The sequence below is a fragment of the Salvelinus fontinalis genome, chromosome 38 (assembly GCF_029448725.1).
Source record: "Salvelinus fontinalis isolate EN_2023a chromosome 38, ASM2944872v1, whole genome shotgun sequence".
Taxonomy (NCBI): domain Eukaryota; kingdom Metazoa; phylum Chordata; class Actinopteri; order Salmoniformes; family Salmonidae; genus Salvelinus; species Salvelinus fontinalis.
In genome coordinates, this window is record NC_074702.1 from 17,096,989 (window position 1) to 17,110,422 (window position 13,434).

The 13,434-nt window shown below is 44.3% G+C and overlaps 1 protein-coding gene across 1 annotated transcript; it reads left to right on the forward strand.

The window, feature by feature from the left end:
• Positions 1-421: 421 nt before the first annotated feature.
• LOC129837387 (E3 ubiquitin-protein ligase rnf146) lies at positions 422-4,689 on the forward strand. Its single transcript, XM_055903516.1, has 3 exons — positions 422-510; positions 2,288-2,350; positions 2,520-4,689. The coding sequence occupies exon 3, from the start codon at positions 2,532-2,534 to the stop codon at positions 3,579-3,581; it is 1,050 nt and encodes a 349-aa protein (XP_055759491.1). The 5' UTR covers positions 422-510; positions 2,288-2,350; positions 2,520-2,531; the 3' UTR covers positions 3,582-4,689.
• Positions 4,690-13,434: the final 8,745 nt, after the last annotated feature.

Here is a 13,434-nt window from a genome sequence, read left to right on the forward strand (position 1 = left end):
CAAAAATATATATGCAACAATTTCAAAGATTCTACTCAGTTACAGTTCATATAAGGAAATCAGTCAATTGAAATGAATTCATGAGGCCCTAAACCATTGATTTCACTGGAAATACAGACCTACATCTGATCACAGATACCTTTAAAAAATCAGAAAATCAGCCAGTATCTGGTGTGACCACCATTTTGGCCGGTGTAGGCTGTCATTGTAAATAAGAATGTGTTCTAAACTGGCTTGCCTAGTTAAATAAAGGTAAAAAAACAAAACATCTATGGACTGACCAATGGTATACACCAATGGGCGTTTTCTAATATCAAGGAACGCCCACATTAAGAAACTCCCCGAATTGTGGTCTGCAATCACTTCATATTGCACTTCTCCGCTGATTCGAGAAAATTGTAACGTGCGTGTGCTGTGCGTGATTACGTACAATAAACGTAGTCATCACGTTGACAGGCTAAATACACTAGACTTACTACGTTGCTTTTTGTGAAGGAGGAAAACAGACGGGTGAGTTTAACTTAACATTTCTCGCTATGCAGCTAATTTAGATAAATGTGTATGATTTAAGGTCAATGTAATATTTAACAAGACAAGAGGCGCACAATGACCGACAAATCTAACATGCGAAATTACAGTCTCGGCTAAGAGAGACGTGACTAGTTCTGGCTTTCTTTCTCGACTGAGACGGCAAGCTAACGTTAGCTAACTAGCTACGTTGTCAGTCCTAGATACTTGGATACAACATGTATCATTGTTTTGATTCCTCCTGAGGGTGGGTAACGTTAGTTCAAATTAAAGTTAACAGACTAACTAACGTCAGTTTGTCGCCTTTTCAATGCGAATAACAACACCGTCACCGAAAATATCAAAATATTGTGGCCGTAACTCGCTACGTTAACGCTATGTAAAAAGAGAATGCTGTCGAGTTTGCTAGCTCGGAGATTAGTTAACGTTAATTAGCTAACGCTACATGGCTAACGATGGTTTACCCTCGAAGGGGGGGGGGGGGGGGGGACTGATGTTCGTTAACGTTAGCTGTCTTAGTTTTTGGTAGGACTGTATCACGACATTTTTTCCATGGCGCAAATTTTAAAGAAGCAGACTCAACTCTTTGGTCCATGTAATATCCTGCTGTATGTAAAATAGTTAGCTATAGCTTGGAAAATAAAATATTACACTGGGTAATAAGTGACACTGGATGACAACATAATGTTTTGTTTTTAACATTAAGACTGTACTCCAAAATAAGTGAAATCTGCTTAATGTTTTGTTTCCTTGCCGCGATACAGGTCCTGTCAGTTAACTAGCTCACATACTGACCACACTGCTCACGTCTCTTGCATGAGCGTTGCAAAATAAATTCAGACATGCATGTTAGTAAGGGCCTCCTGAGTGGCGCAGTGGTCTAAAGCAGTGTTAGCTGTGCCACTAGAGATTCTGGGTTTAAGTCCACGGCTGGACGCAACCGGAGACCCATGGGGTGGTGAACAATTTGCCCCGCGTCCTGGTTAGGGGAGGGTTTGCCGGCAGGGATGTCCTTGTCCCATTGCACACTAGTGACTCTTGTGGTGAGCTGGGTGCAGTGCACGCTGACATGGTCGCCAGGTGTACAGTGTTTCAACGAATCAGTGCGGCTTGGTTGGGTTGTGTTTCGGGGGATGCACGGCTCTTGACCTTCACCTCTCCCGAGTTCGTACGGTAGTTGCAGTGACGAGACTGTAACTACCAATTGGCTACCACGAAATTGGGAAGGAAAAAGGGCAACAAAATCAACTGTTATTAAATCATTGCATCCACACTGCTTGCACAGGTCAACGAGCGTCTGCGTAGCCAGGCGCTAAAATAGAACTTACATGCTGACCAGACCGGTCGCGTACGCGAGCTTTGCAAAATACATGTACACGTTATTCAATCATTGCACCCACACTGCTCGCGTGCACCTGCGTGGCCAGGCGCTAAAATAGAATAATTGGTCCTATTTGGGTGAATTGAAGATGAACTTAGGTCCAAACTCCAGTCGGTTGCAGTAATGCACCTCAAGTTGGTTGCCAACTGCCATATAAAGTCCAAAATATGTCATTGTTAACTAGCTAGTGTATCGGGACCCTGTTCCGGTCATTTCATGAATTAGTTGAAAATAGTCAAGTATAAATAGTCTTTGTTTTCAGATAATTTAAATCGACTGCTGATATTGTCATTCCCGTATTGTTTACTTTCCCGGAATCGTAAGTTAATCTATCGATTAAAAAAAGTCTGTGCTATAACCTTTGTTTCCTTTTGGCAGTGAGACATTTGAACAACCACCAATAAGCCTAATGCTACAGTGGCAACATTAGCAGATATTACAGTAAGTAGCTACTACAGAATCTCTGCCTGTCCTGTGTGTAGCTAAATAAACTGCTTTAACTTGTTCAGTGTATTGGATGATTTAATTTGACAACTATGACGCTAGTAGTTCACATTAACATCCTTTTCTGTGTCCATAATGGTCTCTTTGTCCACTCCCCCACCCAAAGTACTTCCTAAGGATGGCTAGCTGCGGTGAGGTTGACCACTCTGTGAGCTCGCTCCCATCCAGTAAGAAGGGGAGTGGTGACTCTGCCTGCTCTGATTCTGGTGGCTCATCACCTGCCCTTCCTGTCCCAGAATGTGCCATTTGCCTGCAGAGCTGTGTCCACCCTGTCCAGCTACCCTGCCGCCATGTCTTCTGCTTCCTGTGTGTGAAAGGGGCGTCCTGGCAGAGCAAGCGCTGTGCTCTCTGTAGACAGGAGGTTCCCGAGGACTTCCTGGAGCACCCCACTCTGCTGTCCCCCGACGAACTTAAGACCGGAGGGCGGGGTGCCACAGGGGACAATGCCTGGTACTATGAGGGGAGGAACGGCTGGTGGCAGTATGACGAGAGGACCAGCCGTGAGCTGGAGGACGCTTTCTCCAAGGGCAAGAAGACAGCCGAGATGCTGATAGCTGGGTTCCTGTACGTAGCCGACCTGGAGAACATGGTGCAGTACCGGCGCAATGAGCACGGCCGCCGCCGCAAGATAAAACGGGACGTTGTGGACATCCCCAAGAAAGGGGTGGCGGGCCTCCGTCTGGACACCGAGGGCGGCACGCAGGGGTCCGCTGCGGCAGGGAGAGGGAACTCTGCAGACGGGGCTGATACTTCAGCAGCCGCAGTGCAGCAGGCTGCAGCAGCTCCAGCTGCCTCCACAGTCCTGTCTGCTCCTGCCAGGCCTCCCACCTCTCTGGGGGGGCAGGCTGGCAGCCCGACCAGCCCCTCCCTGGAGGACACCCTGGCCCTGCTCCACATCAGCCCCACAGATGCGCCGGAGAGGGCGGAGGTCGGGGAGGGGGAAGAGGAGGCCACTGCCACACCCTCCATGTCATCTGGTCCTAACACTTCTGTGGATGGTTCTGGGGACTGGAGTGACGATGAGGGGGATGGGGAGGCAGTGGAGCCCCAGGAGCAGAGACTGCGTTTGGGGGAGAGCCCAGAGGACAGGTCCCCCCCTGGGGCTGAGGCCTCCAGCACCAGTAGTGTGAGGTCGCGAAGGCCTGACGGCCAGTGTACTGAAGTGTGAGCTCAACTCATCCTGAACCTCTTTACTGTAGCTAACATTCTCAGTTAATATAGGACTCTGAAACCGATTCAAATCAACCCCTGCATACAACTGTCTCAAGGCAAGGAGATACTTCCATTTATATTAGACTTTAAAGATGAAAATTATCACTAATTTTCAGGGGGGTAGTCTAAATTTACTGGTGAGCCTTGGGAGCAAAGTCTTTCCCCATACAACTTGTTAATTGAGTGTTGAGTTGTTTCGTGTAAGTTGTTTGAACATCCCCGTGCCTCCAGACAGTGTGTGTGTGATGCAGCCGTGTTGAAAGATGGAGACTTTTTATTTTAAGAGACATGGGGTGGCAGGTAGCCTAGTGGTTAGAGCATTGGACCAGTAACCGGAAGGTTGCAAGGATCGAATCCCCGTACTGACAAGGTAAATCTGTCGTTCTGCCCCTGAACAAGGCAGTTAACCCATTGTTCCTAGGCAGTCATTGAAAATAAGAATTTGTTAACTGCCTTGCCTAGTTAAATAAAGGTACATTTAAAAATGGGGTAGCGGCCTTTTACCAGCTAGTCAACCGTTGTTTTGATCGGATCAGTGGTTGTTTTCCTCTCTGCAGCAGCTTGGTGTGTTGCGCTCTAGACTGCTCCAAAGTGATTAACACCTAGCTCCATGACCTCTCTGATCAAAGTCAGACAATATTTTAATTTAAGTTGCTGATTATTCATCTGAAATGCTAGTCTGTTTCATAATGTGTGCATGTGTTTTAAGAGAGGGGTTTGGTTTCTTGAACACTACTGGTGAGGAGGGCTGGTGTTTTAGTTTTTTGTTTAACTGTCTTTATTTTATTTTTCTCTGGTTGTAAATTCTATTGTCTGATTACTATGACGAGAAGAGCAATTGTTGCTAAGTGGCTTGCTGGCTGTCTCCAGCAACACCACTTGAAGTTTTAAATGTTATTGTGTTTATATTTCTTACCAGCCCAGCTTACTGTCATTGTCATCTGTTCAGCTCAATTTTACTGTCATTAAGATAACCGTTACTTTATGTAAGGATTTTTGGTTTGTAATCTTTTGTTACATGGTTTGTAATTTTAAATAAAATGTGTGTATTCATCAACCCAAAAGGTTGAGTTGGGAAGTATAGTTTTTGTTGAAAGCAAAAGACAAGCTGGTCACATACCAACACAACTAGCGACATGCAAGAAATAAGCTCTCTTGCATTGTGACCAGATTTGATACATTTTTTCCCTGAAATTTCTCATGTGACAACTCTACATTATATATATACAAGTATGTGGACACTCCTTTAAAATTAGTGGATGTTGCTATTTCAGCCACACCCGTTGCTGACAGGTGTCTAAAATAGAGCACACAGCCATATGTTCTCCAGAGACCAACATTGTCATTAAAATTGCCTTACTGAAGAGCTAAGTGACTTTCAATGTGGGACCGTCATAGGATGCCACCTTTCCAACAAGTCAGTTGGTCAAATGTCTACCCTGCTAGAGCTGCCTTGGTGTGCTGTCATTGTGAAATGGAAACGTATAGGAGCAACAACGGCTCAGCCACGAAGTGGTAGGCCACACAAGCTCACGAAACGGGACTGCCGAAGTGTGAAAACATCTGTCCTAGGTTGCAACACTCACTAACGAGTTCCAAACTACCTCTGGAAGTAATGTCAGCACTAACTGTTGGGAGCTTCATTAAATGGGTTTCTATGGCTGAGCAGCGACACAGAAGCCTACTTCCTGTTTCAGTATGACAGCAAAGTCCATACAGAAATGGTTTGTCGAGATCGGTGTGAAAGAACTTGACTGGCCTGCACAGAGCCCTGACCTCAACTCCATCAAACTCCTGTGGGAGGAATTAGAACGCTGACTGTGAGCCAGGGCTATTTGCTCTACCTCACTAATGCTCTTGTGGCTGAATGGAAGTAAGTCCTGCAGCAATGTTCTGACATCTAGTGGAAAACCTCCCCAGAAGAGTGTGTAGGCTATTATAGCAGCAAAGGGGGGACCAACTCCATATTAATGCCCATGATTCTGGAATGAGATATTTGACGAGCAGGTCCCACATACTTTTGGAACATGTAGTGTACCTCACCACTTGCTAATACCATGCACCTGCTGCTCCTGCCCTGCACAGGTCCACTCGGTGCAGTGTAGCGTACCTACTTCAACAGGTTCCAGCCCGCTCTGAATTCATCTCACACCCTGGTTTGATATTCTGATCACGTATCTGTAAGCAACACCAAAGCCTGGTGTTTGGCCAGGAAACACATGACCTTTGTAAAGGGATGGGAGAGGAAGACAAAAGGTGGTTGCATCCAAAATGGCTCCCTATTTAGTGCACTACCCTTGACCAGGGCCCAATATGTAGGGAATAGGGTGCCATTTGGGACGTACCCCTAGCGGTGTGTTATCCAGGGACCAGAGACCTGACAGCTGGGTTCACACCATAGTGAAGCTTGATCTATCAGGGAGGGAAAAGGAGCGGCTGACTAACCTAGATTTATGCAGCAGGATAAACAATGTTTCTTTGTTAGATTATTCAGGATTCACATGCATTGGAAATTGTAGCAGTAAGACCACTATGTGTGTTTCTGTTTTATACAAAAACCTTGTCGGGTTCAATCCAAATCTAACAGATGATCGGATCTTCCAATCTTTGAAAACATTGTGACATATTTTGGTGTTCCACAAAGTACAATACAAAAGATCAACAGGGATTTTATTCACATCAACAGCAATAGAAAGCATTTTGCTTGAAATACAAATTGATTTTACTTTGATTTGTCATTATAAAATGTTGTACTGTATCTTATATGAGTTATATTTGGATCTATAAATTGCAGTTATCTGCCAAATAACATTTTACTTTTAAAAAGAAGCACATTTTGATACCTGAATGTAGCAAAGATAAACAGTATTTTTGGCTTCACTCCAGTCCACAGCCCCATGCATAAATGCATAGTTTTGTTCAGAATATAAATAGCAGTTACAGTAGAAAATATACCATATTATGTTTCAGTGTAGCATGTTGAAATAGCTTAAAGTTATCCCTTGAAGTTTAGTAATGCTCTTGCACCGCAGGCCAGTTGAGAACAATTTGTTGAGGACTAACAGATGAAAACAATGTCTTTGTCCTTCATTTGTGTCCAAGCTGATTCTCAAGGGTCTCCATCCTTTTTGACACAACATCAAGTATTTACACATTAAGGAAGTTATTGATTTTAAACTAAACATATGTTCAAACGTAATGGGTGCATCCTAAATGGCAGCCTATTTCCTTTATAGTGAACTACCTTTGACCAGGGCTGATAGGACTCTGGTCAAAAGTAGCACACCATACAGGTTACCATTTGTAAAGCATGCAATGTCATGGCAATATTAAAGCTCTTATCTAAAGTATGCACACCACCACAGGGCTGTAAAGGATATTATTCTGGGTCAGTCTCCTAAGCTGTTCGTTGACCTGCCTCTGGAAGAGCATCACGTTCTCACACTTACACAGGGGAGGGTTTCTCTGTTCACAGACAGACACAGTATGGATTGTCTTTTAGGAACAGACTGACACAGATCAAGTGCAATACAATTATTCATTCCCAGAGCCTCACAATATACTGTACAATGATAGGCTCCAATGGTATGGTTTCTGTTGTACTTCATAAAACCACCTGCAGGTGGCAGAGATGTACAGCATTTTCCCCCTGAACATAAAGTACTTACCGGCTCCTCAATAAATATTTCCTGAAATGCAGTGCATGAGAGAAAATCGATCTAACACACATTTTAAACTGGGTGGTTCGAGCCCTGAATGCTGATTGGCTGACAGCTGTGGTATATCAGAGGTATACCACGGGTACAACAAAAAATGTGTATGTAATCCTCTAATTACATTGGTAACCAGTTTATAATAGCAATAAGGCACCTCGGGGGTTTGTGGTATATGGCCAATATACCACGGCTAAGTGCTGTTCTTCTGCACGACGCAATGTGGAGTGCATAAGAACCGCCCTTAGCCGTGGTATATTGGCCATATTCTTATGCACGACGCAATGCGTAGTGCATAGGAACCGCCCTTAGCCGTGGTATATTGGCCATATACCACACCCCCCAGGCCTTATTTCTTAAGTATAAAACATGATATGGAAGTCTATAAGCATTACCTTCATAAACAATCTGATTAGTTCTAAGACGTTATATGGGTTTTGGGGCATTTTTGATTCAGTATTTGTATTTATAGAATTCATAATTTATTCAAGATGAGAGGATTTGTGCACTGTGCAGGAAAGTGTGAGGAATAATTAATAATGTGTAGCTGTGATGGATCTTTAATAAGAAAGTTATTTTAGAATGTGTTTTATTAATTGGGTACTTTTACATATCCGTGACTTCAATTTGTCTGTAATTTCTGCCATGTTGCTAAAATCTTCAGCATAGTACAAATGCTTATCATCTGTCTCGGAAGCAATTTCCCTGAGCTCCTCTTCGATGGCTTTACCAACACCAAGTGCATATGTCGTGATACCCGGGGGCGGAGAAGCAGGTCAAAGGTCAGAAGGAAGTGGATGAATGACTCTAAGAGAAGATGGTACTCTATTAAAGGCTGTTTAAATGGCTCTGCAATCAAATCAAGTTCAGCAAACACGATGTAAGAAACCGTACCAGCATCCTTTGCCTTAGTGGCCCATTTCGACACATCATCCTGGGATCGTCCGTCGGTGAACACGATGCTGACCCGTGGCATGTCGGGCCTGGCCCCCTCCTTGGCAGAGAAGCTGTACTCAAACATGTGATGCAGGGCAGCGCCCGTCATGGATCCTCTGCCCATGTACTGCATCCGTGACACGGCCCTGTTGATGTCCCAGCCTGAGGTATACTGACCCAGGATGAACTCTGTGTGGACCTTAGTGGAGTACTGCAGCAGCCCCACGTGGGTGCCCGTGCCGGACACGTCCAGAGAGTCCACGATGCTGTTCACAAACTGCTTGGCAAGGTCAAAGTTGGCCGGTCCCAGGCTCTTAGAGCCATCAATTACAAATACCAGAACCATCACTCCATCTGAACACTCTGCCTCTGCCGTAGTAGAGACAAATAGTGCTGAGTCGTCACGACACCCCAAATCAACTATACTATGGCAAGACAGCAGCAGAAAGTACTAGCCTACATTACTTAAACAATGTTGCTGATAGGCTACTAACTGGCTCATTTTACAATAATGGACCAACATTATGAAGACCTGAGTGGGGGGACATATTATTATTTTTATCCAGTCGGATAAACACTCCAAACAGCCTACCTGACCGCTTGGAGGCGTCCACATGGTCCTGAAGCACCCCTTTGCATCGTTTTGTATCACATTCCAATGATAAAACTGGGGGGGACAAAAATGCAATTTCAGAATGTGCGGGGGACAAGTCCCCCTGTCCCCAGTGAAAGTTGCACTCCTGGTGCAGGTCATATTGAAATAGTAATAAGGATCATTCTCATTAATAATGGAAATGTGTGTTCTCTACTCTACTCCAGGCTTCATGGTACCAAATACATAGTCATTTTAATGCAACATTGGGTAATAATGTGCATGAATATCCATCTATCTACCTATCGAGGACTACTCTTACTTCCTTCATGACATGTGCCTGTCACTGTCAGACAGTATAGAATATTCCTCTTAATCCAGGAAAAGAACACCCTGGACTAGAGGGAGCATCAGGACTAACCATGACCTCATAATCACAACTCACAAATTATGTAACATATAAATACCAGGATGGAAAAACACTCAGTCACAGTCAGACCCATTATAAAAGAGGCAGTTAGGTGTATATTTGAAAGCAGTCCAACTTCCCTCAGTCACATAAGCATTAATACGAAACATTCATTCTAACATATCAATTCAAAGGGATGTGAATCCATTGGGCCAAAACAACATGATGCATAGAGAAGATCCTCTTATTACTGTGCAATGTCCAAAAGATCTGTTACCGCACAGCTGACAGTAAGACATGGAAGCATGCCATGGACTTACTCTTGCAGGTTCTGTTATCAGGTCTGAGTTTGTAGCTTTCTCGACATCTACACACAAATTAATCTTCAGTGTTCACACAGTCATGCTCACACCCATGGTTACCAAGGGAACATGGATCAAGCTCTGCAGTAAGTAAAAGTGATCAGACCCAGTTGTTGAGGTCAATAAGCAATACCTGCTAGTATTTTGAAATCTAAGTAAAATGTTGAAAACAAATGATATTTCTGCGTATTAGGTGAGACTGAGATACAGAAAAACAGAAAAATGAATCTTCAGTGTTCACACAGTCATCTGGTCGCCAAGAGCACAGTGGTCAATCTCTGAGAGGTGTTAGTCACATCGGATACAGAGATAGAAACAAGGCAGGAGAGAGAAAGGGACAATGCATACTAATATTCTTTCAGGGAATTAACACTTCTACACTGTTATATAGAAATATAACAGTGACTCACATATTCACTACATTCAACAAATAAATACATTACAAATGTTTTCCTCAACATTGCCCACACAGTGAGCACAGCACCCTATTGCTGAGTCCTCCAGGGACTGATATTTTAAATTAACAGTTTCTGATTGCTTTATTTGTTAGATTCAATATATTTTAAACCATTTTTAGAGGTGTACTGGCACTTCCATCTCAGGAGGGGGAGGTTGAGTACAGTGTCGTTAATAGCACAGTAACACAGTTCATATAACCAGAGGAGTGATGAACTTACTACTGCAGGTCTTGCCATCGCGGTTGAGAACATAGCCCCTCGTGCATCAACAGATGTAGGACTCAGGAGAGCTGACACAGTCATGCTGACAGCCATGGTTCCCCAGGTCACAGTAATCTATTCCTGACGGGAAAAGGTAGAGACACACATAGATGGGCTTGAATTCATACATTATTCTCAGGATGTCAACAAGAGAATAGGTGCCTTTAATTTGAAATGTTCTTTATTTCCTGTAATACCAGTTGTTTCTGCCTATTTTTTTTAAGCACTTACAGATTATGATTAACACACAGGGCTCTGAAATCAATATCCAAAATGTGTTAGGATTGTAATACACTCGAGAGGTGTGCTTTCTGAAGTGAATTGAAATGTTTATTGTGCAATTTGCATCGGAACATACACTCTTAGAAAACAGGTTTGTTCGGCTGTCCCCATAGGAGAACCCTTTTGGTTCCATGTAGAACCCTTTCTACAGACCAAACCAGATGGATTCCTGGCTGTCTGTTATGATCTCTTAGTATTCTGACACCCTGGACACACTCCCCCATATGTCAGCAGCCAGTGAGATGATTCAAAAAGCCCACTTCCTCTTGGAGATCTCCCCCATGCTACTCTGGAGTCTGAAGTTCCACTAGAGAACTAGGGGCATGTCCAAATGTGGGTGAACTTGGACCTCCGTCTGGCAACAAGATAGACCAAATACTGTATTAGAGTTGGACTGATCTGGGACATTCATCCCTTCAACTGCTTAAAGAACTGATTGTGCACACTACAATTGTCAAGCATAGTTGCATCACTGAGCCAGTCCATGAATTGAAATGTAACCCAAAACAAAGTATTTGTTGTTTTCAGTATAATAGACCATCAGATTTGAGCAATGAAAGGACATGAAAATCTGGAATTCAGGTTAACCTTCACAAGCAAATAAATTACTTGTTTTCAGGGTAAATTCATTATTTTTGTTCTATGTTAACTTTAGTCATAACCACAAAAAAAGAAAGATAGAAAGAAAGATAGAAAGAAAAACGAAGAATCTCACTTCGGCATGTCCTCTCGTCCTCGTTGAGTTCATACCCAAGCCGGCAGCGACACTTGTAGCCTGGTACCCCTGCCACATTGGCACAGATATGGGCACAGCCATGGTCCACCACATCACACGGGTCTTCCGCTACAGAACCAGGAGGACCACAACATAGGCAAAGACAGGATTGAATACTACTGCTGTAGCTAACCCTAACCCTAAACCTTCCCCTATGCTTCTGCTGCTGTTCACTCACTGGCAGGTCTTGCCATCGGAGTTAAGGGTGTAACCCCTTCTGCACCGGCACATGTAGGAGGCTGGGGCGCTCACACAGAGGTGATCACACTGATGGTCCGTCACAGAGCACAGGTCTGTACCTAATACATACACACATACATACAAATAATACATCCTTACAATCTCCATCAATATAATGATTAAAGCACATGAGTGTAATGACAGATGAGCAGAGAGAAAACACCTCCACACAGATTGGACAGGAAGACAGAGGTGAGGGTCTCTATCTGGCTGAAGTTGGCCACCAGGTACACATACTCCGAGTGGGACTCACTCCTGATGGCCCACAGCGTGTTCATATCCACCCTGCCCACTCCGATGGCGAAGATCTGGATGCCCGCCTGCCGGGCCTGTGCCGCCACCTCCTCCACCGTGTCCTGGGGGCGCCCGTCCATTACGATCATGGCGATGCGGGGGATGTGCATGTCGGCGGGCCGGGCGCCCTCTGGCTCGGTGAAGGCCGTCTCCATGGTGTACTGGATAGCCAGGCCGGTCATGGTGCCGGTGGCCAGGTGGTCCATGGCCTTCACCGCCCGCTCCACATCTGCCTTGAATACAACAGTTCTGTGTTTGTTAATGTGGGTGGGTTAGTTTATTGGGGATTCTTGTTACAGACTGTTTCTGTGTAACTGTACTAGGAAAACCAAATAAACATATTGTAAAAAGAATACAGTATATCTGAGAGAGAAAAGTGCAATGCAATGTCGATAATATTTCGCATCTTGTTTTGTTTTGTCTTTCATACCATGATATTGTTGTTGTAGTTGTTGTTAATGGTAATCCCATGTCCACTACTACTATTATTATTACTATTATTATTATTGCTGTTGGTCCCACAATTTATTTATATATAAATATATCTATTTTGTACATGTGTGTCTGTGCCTGTGTGTGTGTCTCTTCACAGTGTATTTTTCTCTGTTTTTTAAATCTGATTCTACTGCTTGCAGCAGTTAATTGATGTGGAATAGAGTCCCATGTAATCATGGCTCTATGTAGTATTGTACGCCTCCCATAGTCTGTTCTGGACTTGGGGATTGTGAAGGGACCTCTGGTGGCATGTCTTGTGGGGTATGCATGGGTGTCCAAACTGTGTGCTAGTAGTTTAAACAGACAGCTCGGTACATTCAGCATGTCAACACTTCTTACAAAAACAAGTAGTGATGAAGTCAATCTCTCTTCCGCTTTGAGCCATGAGAGATTTACATGCATATTATTAATGTTAGCATTTACAGGCCAGCCGTGCTGCCCTGTTCTGAGACAATTGTAATTTTCCGAGGTCCCTCTTTGTGGCGCCTGACCACACAACTGAACAGTAGTCCAGGTGTGACAAAACTAGAACCTGTAGGACCTGCATTGTTGATAGTGTTGATTGTGACACAAACCACAGTATTTAGCTAGCACCACATTTCCTTTAGTACCAGTAATCTCTGCTGGTCTTACCCACTGAGTTGGACTGGACGGCCGAGTCATTGCGTCCTCTGGACAGGACGGATGGTCTGGGACGGCGTCTGTCTCTGTGGTCCACTCGGACTGCATCGCAGCAGAGCAGGCAAAGAGCCCGAGGGCCAGGGACCTCATCCTTGACCAGGGGGATCCACAGACGGATGGATGGACAGACAGCAGCTGGTAAAACAATTGCGAAGACAACCAACTCAACCTCCAGTCCTGAGGATGAGTGCACATCAACAAACACAAACACTGACAGTCACTGACAGGGAGACTGGGGATGGGATGTCAGTCAGACTCTAGAGGAATTATAAATAGGAAGCACTTTCACCTCCAGATTTCACCTCATTTAA

Coding starts and splice junctions, on each gene's coding strand:
- LOC129837387 (XM_055903516.1), top strand. CDS start 2,532: ATGGCTAGCTGCGGTGAGGTTGACCACTCTGTGAGCTCGCTCCCATCC.